The sequence below is a fragment of the Miniopterus schreibersii genome (genome assembly GCF_964146895.1).
Source record: "Miniopterus schreibersii genome assembly, chromosome: 11".
Classification (NCBI taxonomy): Eukaryota; Metazoa; Chordata; class Mammalia; order Chiroptera; family Miniopteridae; genus Miniopterus; species Miniopterus schreibersii.
The window spans coordinates 29,840,836-29,856,451 of record NC_138111.1 but is presented as its reverse complement, the minus strand read 5'-3'; the positions used below and the strand labels follow the sequence as shown (position 1 = coordinate 29,856,451).

The 15,616-nt window shown below is 37.5% G+C and overlaps 1 protein-coding gene across 10 annotated transcripts in view; it reads right to left on the bottom strand.

Annotated features, from left to right (window-relative positions):
* Nucleotides 1-15,616, bottom strand: part of TUT7 (terminal uridylyl transferase 7) — a 51,495-nt gene that overhangs the window by 4,931 nt on the left and 30,948 nt on the right. For 4 of the 10 annotated variants that reach the window (XM_081152112.1, XM_081152111.1, XM_081152113.1 and 1 more), the window contains exons 18-27: nucleotides 15,035-15,138; nucleotides 14,047-14,136; nucleotides 13,512-13,625; nucleotides 13,265-13,342; nucleotides 12,483-12,660; nucleotides 10,454-10,501; nucleotides 10,283-10,374; nucleotides 8,552-8,667; nucleotides 7,009-7,334; nucleotides 4,486-4,549 (exon numbers count right to left, since the gene is read on the bottom strand). In XM_081152112.1, the coding sequence (XP_081008238.1) occupies nucleotides 4,533-4,549; nucleotides 7,009-7,334; nucleotides 8,552-8,667; nucleotides 10,283-10,374; nucleotides 10,454-10,501; nucleotides 12,483-12,660; nucleotides 13,265-13,342; nucleotides 13,512-13,625; nucleotides 14,047-14,136; nucleotides 15,035-15,138 (1,163 nt within the window). In that variant the 3' untranslated portion in view covers nucleotides 4,486-4,532. Of the gene's footprint in view, nucleotides 1-4,485; nucleotides 4,550-4,923; nucleotides 5,001-7,008; nucleotides 7,335-8,551; nucleotides 8,668-10,282; nucleotides 10,375-10,453; nucleotides 10,502-12,482; nucleotides 12,661-13,264; nucleotides 13,343-13,511; nucleotides 13,626-14,046; nucleotides 14,137-15,034; nucleotides 15,139-15,616 lie in introns of all 10 variants that reach the window. The other 6 variants (XM_081152108.1, XM_081152107.1, XM_081152109.1 and 3 more) reach the window with 2 other exon arrangements.

The following is a 15,616-nucleotide window of genomic DNA, read 5'->3' as shown; positions in this document are numbered from 1 at the left end:
AGAGAGGTTAAAAACTTGCTGAGGTGATGCAGCCAGAAAATAGCTGGGCTAGATTTCAAACTCAAGTATGTCTGACTTTAAAAGCTCATGTACTTTTTTTTTTTTTTTAAATATAGCTTTATTGATTTCAGAGAGAGGAAAGAAGAGGGAGAGGAAGAGGGAGATAGAAACATCAATGAGAGAGCCGTCATTGATCGGCAGCCTCCTGCACGCCCCAACAGGGGATTGAGCCCGCAACCCGGGCATGTGCCCTGATTGGGAATCAAACCGCAATCTCCTGGTTCCTAGGTCGATGCTCAACTGCTGAGCCATGCCTGGCCGGGCAAAAGCTCATGTTCTTAACTGTTCTACATTTGATTTTTCCTTCAAAATGAGTATATACCTCTAATCAATACAATTTACTGAACATCTAATGCACTGTGTTGGCTGTGTGTATGTTAGAGGAGGGACGTAACAATGAAGAGCAAGGAAATTCATGAAATTTTCTATTCACTATCATCTCATTTAGGAGTTAAGAACTATAAGTAGCCTAGTAGAAAGGAATGGAGGTGGGTATTAGGAGACGAAAGGAAACTTGACTGAGTGCTTACTACAAACTGGGTGCATTATCTTAGCACCAGGGAGATAGACCGTGCGACTGAAATTTCGTAGATGAGATATATGGAGCTCAGAGAAGCTAATCTCATGCCTAAGGTCAATACAGCTAATGTGCAAGAGCAGGGGCTGCCCCTACCAACAGGGTCTTGTTAGAAGGAAGAGCTTTGGGAAAACTTAATACTACTTATAGTTGAGACATTTCACATTTAGAACAACATAGATAATTTAGGTAAATTTATCCTGGATAAATCTGACAGTCTTAACAGCTGTCATATACCTACTTGAAGAGTTTATTACAAAGGGTAAATTTTAACCACCTATAACTGTGTTTTGTTTTGTTTTTCCTGGTAGTGTACTAATTTTTTTTTGTAGTAAATTTAAGTTTTACAGTTGCTCAAAAGATTTATAAATGTCAGTTTCTTACTTAGAAGATAATTACAAAAATCCTAACTTACTGTCAATCAGTAATGCCATTTCTATAATGTCTAACATCTATATTCCTCCAGCACTTAAAAAATTATAAAATTATAATAAAATTCTACTTTCAAGATGTGTAAAACCTTTAGCAGGAGAGATGCTGATATATCCCTGCAGAAATATCAATGACTCACCACCCCCACAAACCTCTGCTCTGTTCTTGCCATACGCAGGTGCTGTTCTAAGTGCTTTTACATGGATTTCTCAACATCCCAACGAGTCAGGTATTACTATTACTATTATCATCCCCTTAAAACAGATGAGGAAACTGAGGCAAATGGAGGCTAAGTAGATGTTTCAAGATTACAAAGCTAGAAATTATACCAAGCAATCTGACCACAGAGCAGATGTTCTTAGACATTTCATCCTTGGCAACATAAACATCTAAACTAAACAAGAGTCATTCCTATGTAACATGCTCTGGAAATGTCTGTTCAAGGCTGAAGCTTGTAAAACAACATTCTTTTGGCTTGTTTACATATGCTAACCTTATGTGACCCTCAAACTCTCAGAAGACCTATGGGAAACAATCCCATACACTGCAGTGGCATCTGTTTCCCATAGGTTTTCATCTGTTGAAAGTTGCTTCCAGGGGCAGCTGGTCAACCTCCTTATCCATCTTCCATGGCTGCTCTCATTGTCAATCATCTCACAATAGGCCCCATCCTCATTTCACTTCTATTTGATTTTGGGGGTTTTCCCAGTAGCACTTTTTTTTTAAAAAAAAGTCCATGCATTCTTCTGAGAACAATTACAAAGCCTTCCCAGGAAACAGCTGCCCTTGAATTTTCTCACTGAGCTCCGTGTCTTTATCTTTCACATACACCATTCCCTTTCTGGGTAAGGGTGGCAATTCTTTGAAGTTTTCTGTTTCTCTTTGAATCATCTGCCCTCACTCTGTACACCAACCTCAGTGCCCGCCTTTGAAATTCTGACTGCAAAAAGGTTTGATGCCACTTCAAATGTCTGCCCTAATCATTAAAAACCTACCCCTGTAAAGTTCACAGATCACAAAAATAAATGCCTATGTCTTTTTAGATTATTTTATATATTTGAGATAACTGACCTTGACGCTGACAGAAGTGGAAATAGTTAAATAACTTAATAATTCCATTTACTTTTCTCTTGTTAACAACATTCAAAAGAGAGACAACCAAACATTCCTCGCCTGGAGCTTTCTTAGCTTTCCCAGATGGAGATCACTGTGCCCTGGCACTGGGCTGGGGAGAGCAGGGAAGAGCTCCCTGTACTGCAGGATTTAGGAGGCTGCTGACACATGATGGAAGAGACAGCTTAGACTCTCCACACTCTTTAACTAACACAGACATCTCTCCAATCTAAAGGCAAACAGTTGTTTGCACAATAATATAATATGTACAAGCTGAGCATAAAAGATGTGGGTTGTTTGATACACCATACAAAAATGTCAGGTTATATCAATGAAGTTTTAAAACTTCAAAAATTTTTCTCATAAATTATACAATTAAGTTCAAAAGAGTACACATGCTTATATCATTTCCCTCCTTTAACCCTACTTTATTGAATAAGATGAGAGAGGGAGAAAGAAGAAAGGAAAGGGGGTGATGAGAGAGAGGGAGAGACAGACAGACACCTTTAAGCAAAGTTACTAAGGATACCTACAGGCCAGAAATCAGAATGTTTGTATCAAGTTTATAGTTTTATCCCTTCTTACCAAAAAAGCTGAAAAGGTTAGTATGTTAAAGTTACTTTATTTTTCTTTTCTGCCTCAATTTTCTCCCTTCCATTTCAGGACTCAAAAGCACTTTTGAAACACCAGAAAAAGGCCTTCAGAGCCTCCCAGTTTCTCCTCTTTTAACACCTGTCCATAGACCTGGGGACCTGGCACTTGGTGCCCACAGCTGAAGTTACATTGCCTACAATTCCTCTGCTGGCATTTCTCACCAGAACTCCCTGTGATCAGGTTTCTCTCTCCTCTACTCTAAAGAAACAGCTCTTTTTGAAGTCACCAGTGACTTCTGCATTGCCAAATCCAATGCTTAATTCTCAGCCTACAGCTGCAGCAGACCTATGAATAGCAATTCATACAAATGGTCCATCCCTTCTCTTTCAGACACTTTCTCCATTTGGACTCCAGGACTCAGCTCTTGCTGCTTCTGTTCCCTTGTTGACCAATTTTTCTCTGTCTCCTTTATCTTCCATCTGAGTCTCTACATGCTTTGCTTTTCTATCTGCATTTACTTTCTAGGTGATCTCACTCAGACCCAGGCCTTTAAATACTATGATACAATGATAATACTCAAATTTGTATCTCCAGCCTGGAGCTCTGCTCTAAAGGCCATGCTTGTATATACAATTGGCTACTTGGCATCTCTACCCAGATATATAGCAGGTTTTGTAAAATTAAGTGTCTAAAACTAAACTCCTTCTCCCCACAATATGTTCTTCCTGAGTGTTCCTCAGCATAGAAAATACAACCTCCATTCTTCTAGTTGCTCAGGCCAAATATCATAGTGTCATCTCTGATTCATACTTTGCCATCCAACCCATCAAAAATCATGTTGATGCTACCTTCAAATTACAGAAGTCCGCACTTAATGTCATCGATAGGTGCTACACAATCCAGACCCATCTACCCTGACCTCACCTCCTACCACCCTTGCCTGCTCATTCCACTCAGTGACTCGAGGACAAAAACTGTTTTTAGTTCTGCTCTTACCGTCTAACTCCAATTTCCCATTGACCTGCCACTTCCTTTATTCCTTGTTTAGATTTAAACGTTACTTTATCAGAGAGGCCGCCTCCCTCTCCAACATTCTCTTTTTCCCTTTTCCTGCTTTATATTTCTTAGCACCTGTCACCACATGAAATGTTTATGTATCTCTTCTGACCAGAAAGCAGAATAAATGAGAGGAGTTATGCTGGTTCAATGCTGTACCCTCAGTGTTTAGGACCATGCCCTGCACTTAGCAGGTAGGTGGGTGGGGGCCTTAAATACTTGTTGAAGGAATAAATTAAATGACTTGGAGAGAGTGGAGTTCAGACCAACAATTACTTTCTTTCCTTACTCTGCTGTAGTGAATAATCTCCATGAAGAGATTATACTGTTGACAACACAGTGGCAATTTCAAAGCAGAAACAAAAAGTGTGGAAGAGAAACAAATAATTAAAGGCTATGGTTCCTTCTCAGGGATGGTATAAGAATCACCTATGACATTTAAAAAATACACAGGCCCAAGCCTAACCTTTGAAAAATCTGATTTAGGAAATGAAGGTGGGGGCAGGGCAATCGTATTTTTAAAAGTTCCCCAAGTGATTCTGATGTCCAATCCCTGTTCAAACCACTTATTCAAAAGAAGTGTCTCAAAAGGCATGTGGTAAACTATGCAGTAAATAAAATAACACACATTTGTTGTTTTTTAACCCACATACCTGACTGGGGACTCAAAAATATAGTTGCTTTTTGTTTCTTTTTGTCTTCATGTAAAAGCACTGCCTAAAAAACGAAATACACTGGTTTACAAAATCGAAAGGAATAGCATCCGAAACAGCCTTAAGACTAACCATATCCAAGGAAAGTTGAAATTAGGCACGTGGGTGGCAGAACTTTGCAAGTTAATTTAAAAAAGCAAGACACATACGCAGAGATCCTTAAAGCATGCCCTGCCATCCCGGGCACAGCAAGCCTCCTAACCACACTGTGCAGAGGGCAGAGTGAGGGGGCCAGGGGTGTTAACCAGAAGGAAGAAGTCAGGGCCTGGGCCTGCCCAGCACCTCGCTGACCCGGCACAGAGCTGCTAGCACCCAGCAAATGTTTGCTGAATAGACAGATATGGAAGGCCTTCTTGCTCAGGTTTAAACCAGGTTTACCTGAACAAATGTGTCAGTTGACCTCAAAGGGGTAGGTGAAGGAGGGGATCCACATACCCAATCTGATTTAAACATACCTGAGAAAGAAATCAGCACTTTTTGTTCCTACTTTAAATTGAAAGCAGTAACCCAGTTTTCAAACTTTCACAGAAAGATTTCCTGTTGATATGACAGAAGCTCCACTCAGTATATTGTGTGGATAAAGTAATCACATATTTGAAGAAATGAGAGGGAGCAGCATAACTTTTAGAGAGGAAGAAGTAGTTAATTAGTTTTCATTGCTACTGGAGGAAATTCACCACACTCTAGCCCCATTCCTCCCTTACTTTACTCTTATAATATGACGACTACTTGAGTTAGGGTATAAATAGTGCATTAGAAGTAACTGAGATTCTAATGCTTTGCCTTTAGTTGAATAATGCACACTTCCGCCCCAGGATATCCTGTCTCCCTTTGATTTGCTGCTGCCCCAGCCCACCAGAAGCACTGCTCTATTTTGAAAGCTTCACTAGTAGGCAACTTAAAACTTGCTACTGGCTAAAGGGAAGAAATCCACCCACGCTGGCAACTGCAGAGGCGATCCTTCACCACTTCCTTGTACCAAAAAGGAACACAATGACAATGTGCATCGAGCTATTAGTGACACAGACCTTGAGTTCCTCTGAAGGGTAGCCTACAAAAATAACTTCGGTAAAACTTTATTGCATCTGATCTATACTGTTTACAGTTTCCTCATCTGTAAACTGGGGATACCAATACCACATTTGATGGGCTGCGGTGAAAATGAGATGACGTTACCCATGTAAAGTAGTTAAAATAGTGCCTTAACTATATTAAGGGCTCAATAAATGTTAGCTATTGCTATCATGTCACTTTCTCTTAAATATATTTACCTCATATAATCATAAAAGAAAATCCTTTTATCCTGGCATATGTCCCACATCAGGGCAAAAGAGCTTGAATTTGAATTTGTCTGAGTTCCTTAGAAGTAGGGCAAGCTGTATCTTTCATAAATATTTAAGTACTATTTTAAAATGAGTAATTAATTTTAAAATATACTTTTTTGCATATAATAAATGGGGAAGAGGTATTAGTGTTCCAAGAACAATAAACACTAGGGTGAGCATTTTAAGGAAACTGTCAGCAGTGCTGACTTTTTGTATGCTGTTCATAAACATATGCAATTGAGGACAGAAATGGGGTTACTATTTTAATAAAAAAAATTTAATTATGTCTGAGTTTCTTTTCTCAGCTAATCATATTTCATTTACATTCACAGGTTTGTTCTGAGGAAGTAAGGGTGTATAATTGCTTGTAAACCACAACTTATTATACATATGCAGGCATCCTTACTCTTAACAGTCTTAAAAAGGTACCTTCAATGGACATTTGATCCATTTAATACAATGGGTCAATTCAGATCCAACAACTTAGAGGGGCAAGATAATGGATGATTTTTAACTACTAAATGACAATACATTTTCCCTCATCATAATAATCAACAAGCTTACCGCAGAAAAATATTTAAATGATAAAATCCAAAGATAAAATCCTTCACAATTTTCCTCTGCAGTTAGAACTACTGTTAACTGTAAAACCTATTTCCTTCTAGTCCCTTTTCCATGCATGTGCATGAATGTATTTAAATAGAAATACATGTCGCTCACTGTACCCAGTGTGGCATTCTGAGATAACTTCACGCCTCCTCTGTGGCTGGGCAGTGCTTCGATTTCAAAAGTGCACATACTAAGTAGTGAAGCTCAAGTTACAGCTTGTTTTATGGTCACTTGGGCTACATTTTTTAGGTACTAGGGATGACCAGGTTTTCATTTCATTGATAATCTTCTTTAAAAAGTCAACCAAATGACTTTCGTAAGTCTCTAAATAAAACCAGGAATAAGTGTTTAAGACTTATAAAAGATCAGAATTAAAGGGGGGTGGAATTCCACTTTCTTAAAAATAAAATCTTTTTGAGTCATTAGATTTGTTAAAGAAATAAATGTAACTAAAATAGTAAAGAACTCTAAAAAAGAGATTTCCCTTCAGACGTGATTGGGAACATCAAGGTGTGACTGGTGTGCATACCTGGAGAGCCTTTAAACTGCGGGCATTCCTTTTTAATGTGCCCTTCGCGTCCACAAATAAAACAACGTTTTTCTCTCAAGTCTTTGTCATCCTGCCTCTTCCACTTTTCCACTGGTGGCCTGAGCATCTTCTCTCTCCCCAGCTCGACCGCTGCCTTCGCCGGCTTGGCTTTCTGGGGAGTGCACTGCAAGGGCTTGTCTTCTTTTGCTGGCACCTCCCTCTCTGCGCACTTGTTTTGAGTTTCTTTGTCCTCTCTGCTTCTCTTCTCTTTGTTCTCAGGGTATCTTTGGTTCAGGGTATCTTCCTGATCTCTCCGTCGCCGCACCCTGGAGAAGGAGGTATAATACTGGTAGGAAAAATCTAAACGGAAACCTAACTGAATAAGACAACTCCAGGTTTCGGAAATAAACAGAAATAGAAGGTATCAGAGGGCAAAACAAGAATTTAACACATTTAAGTCTATCTTTTCTCTTAAGAAGCAATCTCAGGCCTTAAGGGTGTTTTTCCTTTTCATTTTCACAATCACTCCAGTGCTGTAAAACCAGTTTTTACAATTAGTGGAATTCCTTGGTTCAATATGTACTTTGATATTGATGTAATGAAATTCAACTCATCCCTGGGGTGATTTTTTTGAAACTCTTTGACCCACTTAGCATTATTTATTAGGCACTGGAATTCTGAGATGTGAAACTTTAAATAAATTCATGCACATGCCTAGAAAAGGGACTAGAAGGAAATAGGTTCACAAGGGAGTGATGGATATAAGGAGATTTAGGTTCTTAAATATTAAAGTTATTTCTTCCTTGCCCAGCATGATCAGTAACTATTATTTAAGTAAAAAACAAAGAATGTACTAAATAAGAGCCTCAAATTCCAGATGATGACCTGTTTCTAAATGAGCATATTATTGTCCAGTTTAAAACACCAATCACCACCCCGAACAATAATATGTTCTAAGCAAGCAACCAAAACCATGACCTCCTGCAAACATCACACAGAGAAGAAAGCATGGTCAACAAACTGAGTAGGTCATTATAGCAATATTAAGGGTTAAACTGTGTACAAGTGAAGGGTCCTATAGCCCAGTAAACTGCCAAGATTTGTACCAAATTCCACCATGGTACACCTCAGTTATTGTACATCACAAGTGTAATTGACATCCTGAAGGAACTAATTTTATTTTTCATGGACTGAAATGATTCTGAACTTCTCACTGCTGTAAAAGGGAAGAGTTTTAGTATCCTCTTTTCTCTTCCATCCCAGCTAGAGAGGCCGATGACTAAAATGACTGAGTGATGATTAGGGCCATGACCAAAATTAGGAAAAGGGACCATGCCTGGGAGACTATCACCTGTACACCAGAGTCAATCCTTGTCATATGCACTTAAGACCATATTTTAAATCACTTCATTTTCATTGTAAAATATATCTGAGAACTGCTGAATTTCCTACAAGTTTATTTTCTGTTACAATCGATCCTCATTTAAAAACTGGTACATTAAGAACATAAAAACAAAACCACCCCTTTTGAAGATTTACTTACTTTCTCCTCATAGGACAGTCCTTCATGAAGTGTCCAATTTTCCCACAAATTCGGCAACATCTATCATTTGGGGCCAATTCTCCTTCAGTTAGAACTTCTGGATCAAAAAAGTACTCCTAGAAACATAAATATATACAAATATGAACTATTTATATGAGATCAAAACACAGAAATTAACCCGACAGCAATCAGGGATCTTATATTTCAATATCAACATTATAAATATTTTAATAAATATTATTTATACTGTTTAATTTCAAAATCTAAAACCATTATGAGGTTTAATTCAGGATAGTTTAACCTAAACTCCATTTGTGTTTACTCCTGTTCATCATGTAGAACCCCATTTATCCTTAACCATAAACATAGCTTTTTCCCTAGTGCAGTTCTAAAGAGCACCACACATTTCAAGAAGTCGGCTGCCCCAAGACTTGGGGGGAGCTGAGTCCAAGTACAAAGGCTTCACTTGTCTCAAAAACTGAAAAGGCTAAAACCTAATGAATTGAGGAACATGACTGCATTACACAGATTACAGAGAAAGAGAAAGAGGCTATGTGCTGTTGCTTTGTTTTGCTGTGGCTTCTAAAGGAAAATATCAGAAGAAAAGAAAGACAATGGTCTGGACTCTAGCCTCTTTGCCAGTGAAATTAAGGTGGAGACCAGCAGCATCAGCATCACCTGGGAGCTTATAAGAAATGCAAATTCCTCCTGAATCAGAATCTGCATTTAAGAAAATCCCCAGGTGATATGTTTGAACAAGTTTCAGAAGCACTGAAGGACTGCCACAGCAGTATCTAGCAAAAACTAGATGTACAGATGCAATCAAATGCAGAACATGGCTATACACCAAACAGTTAAGGTTCACTGAAAGTGTCTTTATTGAGAAAATTAATGCAGAAAAAAATAACTTTATTCTAAACATAAAACCCTCTAGCTCTGCCCTAGCCAGTGTGGCTCAGTTGGCTGGAGCACCATCCTGTGTACCAAAGGGTTGGCAGTTTGATTCCCAGTCAGGGCAGATACCTGGGTTGCAGGTTCAATCCCAGGACAGGAGGAGGCAACTGATCGATGTTTTCTCTCTCCCCCCTCCCCCCCTGCCCCTTGCCCACTCTCTAAAATCAGTAAAACATATGCTTGGGTGAAGATTAAAAATAATAATAATAATAATAAACCCTCTAGCTCCTAACCCCCCCCCTTTTTCTCACTGAAATACATGTTATGTTTATACTGTGATTTTGTTTTGTTTTCAATGAGTGCAGCTCAATAGAAACCTGAGTATCGTTACATGAGAACAGACAGTTTAGCACAGGCAGCACTGTCCCATTAATGGGTTTATTTCTCTCTGCAAGTAGAGTAATAATAAATAAGAGGAAAATCTAAGCTTCATGAGAGTGGAAGGTGTCCTTAGGTATATACAAACTTGGCTTGGCAGAGGCTGCCATGGAGCTTAACACTGGTGGCACTTATATGTGTTACTAAGGAAAAGCAACAGCACCAAAATTAATTTTCCCACCCAAACTCCACTTCTGACTATTTCTCCCTGTTTGCCTGATGAACTGCCTCAAAACAGGGATGTTTTAAAAAGGGATTTTAGGAATTTGTGTTGTAATTGTCTATCTTGGGAAGACTCACCAGATTTTCAGAGTTTTTAAGTTATCACTGAAGTGTACAAATTAAGTGCTTAACAAGGGCTTTCAGAATTGTTTTTTGGTGTTTCCAACAGACACTTACCATTTTTGAGGGATAGTCCTTTGGAAATCCTTTGACTGGAATACCAAATACTCTTCTACCATTAATGAATGCTTTCATTATAAAATTGGTCACTAAAAAGAAAAGAGTAAGGGCTCAAATAGATGAATTGAAAGGAGAATACGTTAATATTTACAAACAAAGTTAACTTACTTTTCCTTGATAATCCGGCTCCAAGATTATGATTCAAATCAAAGGGATCTAAGTAAAAAAAAATTAAAAAAATAAAAAGATAATCAAATAGAAAATACCACTATTCATACAATAAGTGGTCTACATAACAAGAAAGTGTTACATAATTTATCATTAATAAAAGCCTTAAGTAACTGACTTTTTAATTAGCTTCAAATCTGTTATACTGTTAAGTACTATATATTCCCAAATATAAGGCAAGTTTTCTCTTAAGTGTCCATCAGAAAAGAGGCTGTTACTTTATGTTTGAATGCTTATAAAATCCTTCATTACGAAGAATTGCTTTATTTTGAACAATAAAATACTATTTGGAGAAGGCTAATATTAGCTTGACATTACCTGATGCTAGTTTTTGGATGCACAAAGAAGTCACAAATATATTTAAAACATTTTAGCACTATATGTTCCTGCCAATTATCAAGCTTTTAAAAGATCACTTTATAAAATAATTCATCATGGATATGATAGAATACACTCATAAGATAAATTAAAAAACACATAGGCAATGGCTACTTGGATCTCAATTTCTAGTAAAGGCTTCATATAAGAATTCCCATATGATTTTAAATATTTGCACTCAAATGTTGTGTTTTGGAAAATTATTTTGTTATATGACCCAGAAAGTGGTAGGAATGATGAAATAGATGCTGATGTTGCCCAGCGAGCATAGCTCAGTGGTTGACCATCAACCTATGAACCAGGAGGTCATGGTTCGATTCCCAGTCAGGGCATATGCCTGGGTTTTGGGTCTGATTCCCAATAGGGGGTCTGTAGGAGGCAGTCAATCAATGATTCTCTCTCATAACTGATGTTTTTCTATCTCTCTCCCTCTCCCTTCCTCTCTCTAAAATCAAAACATATTAAAAAAAAAGAAATAGATGCTGATGTCAAAGATGTATGTGGGATCTGAATAACAGGTTCATAAAATAAATGAGTGTAAAATACTCTTTCTAAATCAAAATACTATTTTATAAATGATTTTTTAAAATATATTTTATTGAGTCCGGAGAAGAAGGGAGAGGGAGAGAGAGACAGAAACATCAACGATGAGAGAGAGTCACTAATCAGCTGCCTCCTGAGCCCACAACCCAGGCATGTGCCCTGACTGGGAATCAAACTGGGATCTCCTGGATCATAGGTCGATGCGCAACTGCTGAGCCACGCTGGCCGGGCTTTTATAAATAATTTAAAACAAATTTACACTCATGATAATTCATAACTGAAACATTATGTGTAGGTATTTAATTATTTCATGTAAATGCTTAAAAACATATTCAAGAAAGCAAAACAAACAAAATACCCCAAAATCTTTTTGGGGATCATCTCGTTGAAAAAAAAGTGAGAATTTCACATATTAGTATATAGAAAAAGAGTAAAGAAGCAAAAAGAGGCACCTTCTGATTGTCTGTCATTCTTCCCATGTACGATAACCAGGATATCTCAGGTAAGGATTTATACTCACTGACAGTACTGAAGCTTAGGACCCTTCCCTCAGCTTAACCCTACACTAACAATCGCTATGAGAAGGTTCCTTCCTAGTAGGTTTGGTCATGCTTTCTTCTGGTAATTTATGTGTAGTTTTGGTTGTTTGCTTGGGGTAGTAGAGATGCTATAACTTTAACTACTACAGAGTTACAAACGGTAACTCTTACTAGGAAGGTTTTAAAAGTCCCACTTATCTTGAAGCTGGCTTATTTCTATTGTGACCTTTCTTATTATCCAGTAAGTGTTCAACAAAAGTAAAAGATCGGTCACAGCGACCAAAGACTTAATGAGAGAGGACCCACAGGAGGGCATTAGTCATTTATAAATCAACGTTTAGGCGGGAAATAGAAGCCTCCACCTGCCCCAGGCAGTAGAGACGGCAGGCTGCACATTCCAATCAGTGGCTCAGGGCTGCCCTGGAAGAGCTCTGGAGGGAGAAGGAACAATGGCCTCCCACTTCAAACTCTATGTTCTATTCAATTTTCAACTGTGACTTTATTTGTACCTTCAATAACAATGTATTTTGAGGTCCACTGTTTTTTAAAAGTTGTAAGCAGACTTTTTCTTCTGATGCTAATAACATGTTCTTTAAAATCAAATTCCTCTGTATAAAAACGAAGAAGTCCCAACCAGAGCTGCCCAACAGATTCTGTATTTTTTCCATATTCTGGCCAATAGGTGGGCTAGAAACAGAAGAAAACAAGGGATATCATGCTCTATAGTAAAGTATTAATATCAATATTTACTTGTATCTTACTAAGTAAATATGGACTTATTTCTAATTAAAAATAGAGTTTAAAAATACAAAATAATATAACTACATAACTTTTCTTTCACATTTCAAAACACTACTTACATGAGTTTATTAATTCCCTACCCTAGGACTTGGAGTAGGGAGAGCTCAGAGTTTTAAATGTAAAACCTCAAAATGCATGTTAGTGGAAGAATCTTGAAATAAACCTAAAGAGCCTTGGTGATATTAAGTCTTTCCAAACTCTCTGTACAAAACCAGAGAGCAAATATTCATTCATTTGGAAAAAGTTACCAAACTATTTGAAATTATTAGGTATTAAAGAAATCCTGGATATAGTCCCTAAAAACACACCGAGCTTAATAAAAATGTTCTCAACTTCAAAGGAAACATCTGCATATGCTAGTTTTGTTTTTTTTTACTATCATAATATAAATAAATATAACAAATGATATAGTTGTTGACCATCTATCTACACTATAGCTAACTTTTAGTCAAGGATGTAAAAAAAAAATCTTTACTATTAAAATACTTACCAGTTCATTTATTTGATCAAAAAAATAAATATTCCAGCCATCAACAAATATTTCCGGTTTCTTTTCACCTTTGTATATCTGCAATTAATTTTTAAACTATTAGTATGGATTACAAACTTAATGCACTGATACAAAAACTTGTAGGAAAAAAATTGTTAAAAATTTAACTACAGAATTTTCTAGAAAGAAGAGGGCTCAAACATCAGCCAGCTTTACAGAAAAGAAATACAATTTCTTTTACTAATACCTCTTGAAGGACAGGAATGACTGGTGGATTCCTCTGCTGGAGAAAATATAGCACCATAAGTGTGTATGCATATGACGATAAGCTGCCTCTGGATGCATCACCAATATCGCACATCTGGAGGGAAGGAAAACAAGGAACACAAAAGAAAGATCACCAATGTTTTCTGCTTGCAGCTATTCTATCATCACTGAAAGTATGTGCCTCTACAGGGCGCTAATATAAAAATTACATTTTCAAATGCTAAAATATGCCAACAAAACAAAACAAAACAAAAAACCCAAATAAAACAAAACAAAGAAAAACCTGAACAAAACAAAGAACCCAACAAAGAAGTGGAACAGTCACAAGCAAGATTAGATAATTATGGAAACTTTAACACAAAAGTTTAGCTTGCTGGGTAGGGCTTCCCAAATAGTTAAAAGAAGCTTCTGACATTGCTATGGTTCTTTAAAAAAAAAAAGACTTATGATGTTTTCAACAAGGTCTGAAGATGCAATAAAATTTCCTGATAGGTCACAACCGGAAGCATACTCACCTTTGTAAAAACTTTCATGGTATAGCATAAATATTTCACTCTGGGATCAATGGCTGAATAAGCAGATAGGAGCCTTGTGTTATGAAGGGCCTGTTAAAAAGGAAATTATACTATAAGGCTATCATTTGGGAGAAAAAGTTTTAAGCAAGAATATTCTGAAAAGGTTTACATTGTAATTGATTTTAGAATAAACACATTTAGACTAAAACTAGTATTTCTTCCCCAAAGATGAGCTTCAATTTATGAGATGATAATTAAGAATTATAAGTGACAACTGATTTCATGATTTCCATTATGCTAATATATCCTTAGTCTGAACAGTCCTAAAAAATAAGGGCTATTAAAATAATCAGATTCCTGTAGGTAGATGGATGATTCACCCAACCTGTCCCGGAATTATTTATTTAAAAAAAATTTTTTTTTTTTTTTAATTCTCATCCGAGGATATTTTTTCCATTGCTTTTCAGAGTGGAAGGGGGAGAGAAAGAGAGAGAAACATGGATGTGAGAGACACACATCGACTGGTTGCCTGCTGCATCTGCTGTGACGAGGGCCAGGAATCAAGCCTCCAACTGAGGTACATGCCCTTGGCCAGAACTGAACCTGGGACACTTCAGTCCGAGGGCCAATGCTCTAACCACTGAGCCAAACTGGCTAGGGTTGTCCTGGCATTATTAAATCAAATGCGCTTAGGAGCTAGAGAGGTCCCATGAAGCCCTGAAGCAAACCAGGTGTGAGACCAAAGATAAACACACACTCCAAAATTAAAACAAAGTTAAAGCCAAACAAAAGCATCTGCCACTGTAACCTCAATTTAACTGAATACTAGTATTAACTTAATTCTCCGTTATACTGCAAGCTTCAGATGACTGCCAAGCACACAGCAATTACTCAGTAACTACTGAAAGAATGAATAAATGGAATGAGTGGCTAAGAGACATTTGTTTCCCTTAATCTCCCTAAAGAAAAAGCCTAGAAGACATCTTACCAATGTGTTATATAAACTGATGTCCACTTCCAGACCACTTCTCAAATGGTAGAACTTTACTATTGGCACCTTTGCTGTTGTAATAGGCAAGATGTTTCTCAGACCTAGGTTGAAATAAGAGCGTATCATTAAATACAGCTGGGCACAGAAGCTCTCATGTGAGTAAACCTAACTTTCGCTTGTTTCACTGTAGTCCCTAGGACCAGTCAAAGAATTCTGTTATTAACAAACATCTGGTAAGACACTTCTGGCAAAGTTTACATTTATTGAACACATCCATATGTGAAGTTTAAGAATCAAGGCAGCCACTGCTCTCCAGGAACTCACTGAATCATGGGAGTGGGTGTAGGGTTGTCAGTTTGATAAACACCAAAACAGAAGAATCCACTGGAGTCTGGATTATGTGGCCCCCACCTATTCTTTCATATGACTGTACCTAACATGGAGAAAAGTCTATGGGGCAATCATCTGAACACTTAAAGCAAAAGCTACTTCTCATGGAGTTAGTGGTTATGACAGTAAGAGGAAGGAAGCAACTTCAACAGGAGAGGAAGAAATTGCCTTAGATAGGCTTTGAAAAAT